Source organism: Lupinus angustifolius, chromosome LG06 (assembly GCF_001865875.1).
Source record: "Lupinus angustifolius cultivar Tanjil chromosome LG06, LupAngTanjil_v1.0, whole genome shotgun sequence".
Taxonomy (NCBI): Eukaryota; Viridiplantae; Streptophyta; class Magnoliopsida; order Fabales; family Fabaceae; genus Lupinus; species Lupinus angustifolius.
In genome coordinates, this window is record NC_032014.1 from 27,461,668 (window position 1) to 27,465,710 (window position 4,043).

Below are 4,043 nucleotides of genomic sequence, written 5' to 3' on the forward strand. Positions count from 1 at the left end.
GCGCCATTCCGGTGTACACCCAGAGCCTCGGTGAGACGTTCTGCTGGGGGACCACCTGTGACCCCGACTAGTCGTACTAAGACGACTCAGGGAGTTCAGACTTGTCGATGTATCCGATGTCTTTCTTTACGGGAGAGTCATATGGATTCACCCGCTATTCAGAATGACGAGGCTGATATTCGTGGCTTGGTGAGGAGGGCCCGACTATCTCCTTCACCATCATACTCCTCTGCGCCAGCCGAGCCTATGGTTAGGGATGATATTATATATATTTCCAATGATGATGAGGATCCAGAGAAAGACCCTGAGGAGGGTAGTTCTGAGGGACAATAGTAGGAGGATGTTGGGTCGAGATTTTGACGGTCTGTTTATGCATGGTATGACCGTATAATTTTCTTTGGTGCGGTTGCTGTGAGTTCAGTGTACACCCAACCATATGATCTTTTGCGTGTGTATATTTGTGTATATATATGTCCTATTATGTTGGAGTGTATATGTGGATGACATGACTTGGATGATGTACTCTTTTTTTTGGACTATGACGATTTTTGAACTGATGATCTATATATATAAATATGTGTATGTTACTATGTTGTATTGTTGTTTAGTCTATAGTTCAAGTGGTGAGTTATGAAAGAACCATATGTTCATATGTTATAAAGAAAAAAAAAATTTATAGCTATTTTCACAAAAAGGAAAATATAATTAACCAAGATCGTAAACGATGGTCTTGTACGTAATTGCTTTAAGCGTTAGGAAAAGGGTGTTACACATATTATTTATTTGATTGAATTATTCATCTTATCTTAATTATTCTTATTTATCTACTACATGAAGATTATTGCTAGCAACAAAGACAATAAAATAAAATTATGTAGTAAAGTAGAAGATAAATTTCTTATAGATAATATGTTGACATATATTGAAAAATAAATAACCGAAAATTTTACATTTAATTTAATCACCTGAGTTGACGTCTTTAATGAAGAGCAACACTTTAAATGAATATATATTTTTCTTTAAGGTAATTATTGTTTTTTATACTTTTTTATTACTTAATTAATCTTAATTATAAATTATAATTAAATATTGCTGTCCTCCTAAATATTACACCAAGATCCACCACTGACCACACATAATTCATCCAATAATTCACTAATTAAACCTCATACTAGGTAAGTTATATATTATAATAAATTTAAAATATAAATATTATTATTTATAATATATAATTCAAATAAAAATCATATATCCTACTATATTATAAGAAAAATAACATATATTACAAAATATTTTGTCTATTAATAATCGATTCATAAGGACACATGTTTGTAACTTATAGGCATTTGGAAGAGAATATATCACTCTAAACTAAATTTTTAATTTTTTAATGATTAACCATGTTATAAATAATAATAAAGTTTAAGATCCAAAATCTTAATGAGTCATTTTGAAAATATGCAAGAAAAAAATTCATATTCACACCGTTTTTTATCATTATTATATTGCACAGTTTAACTAATATGTTCTAATTTTGACTAATATTTTAATTTTAAACGATTTAACTGTATTCATACCATATTGGATTCATTCACTCATTTCCTATTAATGCCACATGTTCTATTTTTTACTATCTAAATTATCACACGCTCTACACAAATCTTCACCATTAAGCTAAAACAAAATCATTTAATTTTATATCATTAATATATAACTATTGACAATAATATTAAAAGAATAAAATGTATACACTAGTATATAAGATTTATATATTATTAATATTTAATTATTATTAATTCTTTAAAAAAAGTAATTCAAATAAATTGAGAATAATATAGTTATCATGTATATAATTTAATTGAGATGTTTTATTATCATCTACTAATAATTTCTCTACTCCTAGACTAAGCAAAATTACTATAAAACGTTCAGACTTGCACCAACAATCAACTATGATTGTTTAAATTACTTTGAAGACTCACAAGGACAATCTCAAGTAGATCCTTTCCAAATCAACTTTATCATCTCTCCAACACAAAAATTCTATTCAAAACCCACTCTTCCAATGGAACCAACTATTGACATCAAACTCATTTCCTGTGAGAACATCCAAACCTTCAACTTCTTCCAAAAACTAACCCTTTACGCACTCCTTTCCATCGATACCACCAACCCCGAAAAAACGAAACTCAGCGACAAACAAAAGCAGCAACAGAGAACCCAAACTCATCGAGACCCAGAAGATGAATACGGAAATAACCCTATATGGAACCATGAATCCAGATTCAACATTGGGTGGGTCCCACGTTCCTCACTTGTAAAAGGTTCCAGAAACGATCTCTTCTTACGCTTCGAGTTCCGACACGATGGTCTCATCCTCGGCGACAAGTTCGTGGGAGAGTGCTGTGTTCCGTTACTCGATCTTGTAATTGATGCGGAGTGTGACGTGGCAAGGTTTGTGAGCTATGAGGTTCGTAACAGCGATGGGAAATCTAATGGGATATGCAATTTCTCGTATAAGGTGAAGGGGATTTCGAATGTGAGTGGGAGTGGGACCCACTTGTCTGAATCTGAATTTCTTGAGGGAAGAATATCTGGGTACCCTGTTGTGAATTCGAGTGAGTTAAGGGTTCAATATCCGAAGGTGGAAATTGAGAAGCCGTTTTGTTACCCGTCGATTGAATGTTATTCTCCCTCTGCGGCGGCGCCTCTGCCAGTTATTTCATCTCCGTCGTATGGAGAGTATAATTATTATTATCCTCCGCCGCCACCATTGCAGAGTCCTTATCCATACCCAGCTCCGCCTCCTCTGGTGACACAGTATTACCCTCATTTTGGGCCTGAGGCCCATGCGTGGCCGTCAGACTTTCAACGCAGGTGGTAGCTAGTCTGCCTATGTTTTTCTCTAAATCACGAAGCCCATGTTACTCAATGTTGTTTAGAAAAATACTTAATAATTGAACTTTTATTTAAATACAGTTGATAACGCATAGAGTGCTATACTTTGTGGACAAAATATGTGTTTCATGTTTTGTGGAGATGATCTTTTGTGTTGGAAATTTTCTTGTAAATAATGTTTTGGTGATATTCGGAATATCTTCGTTATTAATGGTTGACGTTTACATGCACTTAGTTCTGCAGCATTGTCTTGTGCTTTGTTCCTTATTCATAATGTATTGGTTGATCAGAATCTTATTAGGAGGACAAGAAAAGAAATTAGTAATAGTGTAAGAATATCAGTGTCTCATCATCGCAAGCACCATAAAATCAGTGTATAACTGTTTTCTTCATGCAGAGTGTGAATAAACTGTAGCTTCCTTCCTGTCTTTATTTATGAAATATTTAACATTTGATGTCAGGGGCATATTTTAAATCTGGGTCACGACTTAAGGTTTTAGGAGTTACTGTAACCATATCGCGACCGGTGGTGGCAGCATCAGCTGATTTGCTCATGATTATCTAAAATGTCAAGGTTTTGGTAGTTTCCGAAACCGCGACTGCAACAGCTGTTTAATGTTATAAACTTATAATTGTGAAACTCATCCACAGAAGAATTAACCAGTTGCAATGCATATTGAGATTGGCACACTTCCTTTCATTGTTCTCAGCACCATTTTTCTAGCTGCTTTTGCTGTTTGCAAAATCTCTGGATATTGGTGACTCCAACATGTCATTGTGCTTTATGAGTAGCAAAGTTCCTTGTGTCCATTCTTTTAAATTGCATTCCGCATTTGCGGTCGCAATAGTGTGGTTTTGGGAATGTCCGCAGTGGCATCCCGACCATAATTGCTGCCACGTCTTCCCTCAATTGCAGTAAATTAAACATAATTGTAATTGCAATTTAAAATCCTACTCGTATCTAACATCAATACTTACGGCAGTTTTAACCTCCTATGATTGGCCATGTCCAACGGTTATCAGTTGCACAGCTGGTTCACCTGCTGCTTATATTATTTCTTAGCACAGCAGGATTTTGTGGAAGGCATAATAAATGAGCCAATATCTTACAACCAGAAGTTTTTTGGGTTATTCATGACCCAAAA

General features: G+C 34.5%; 1 protein-coding gene across 1 annotated transcript; it reads left to right on the forward strand.

Moving 5' to 3' along the window:
* LOC109350632 (protein SRC2 homolog) lies at positions 1,952–3,328 on the forward strand. Its single transcript, XM_019591856.1, has one exon. It carries the CDS (start codon positions 2,066–2,068, stop codon positions 2,882–2,884), a length of 819 nt encoding a protein of 272 aa, XP_019447401.1. The 5' UTR covers positions 1,952–2,065; the 3' UTR covers positions 2,885–3,328.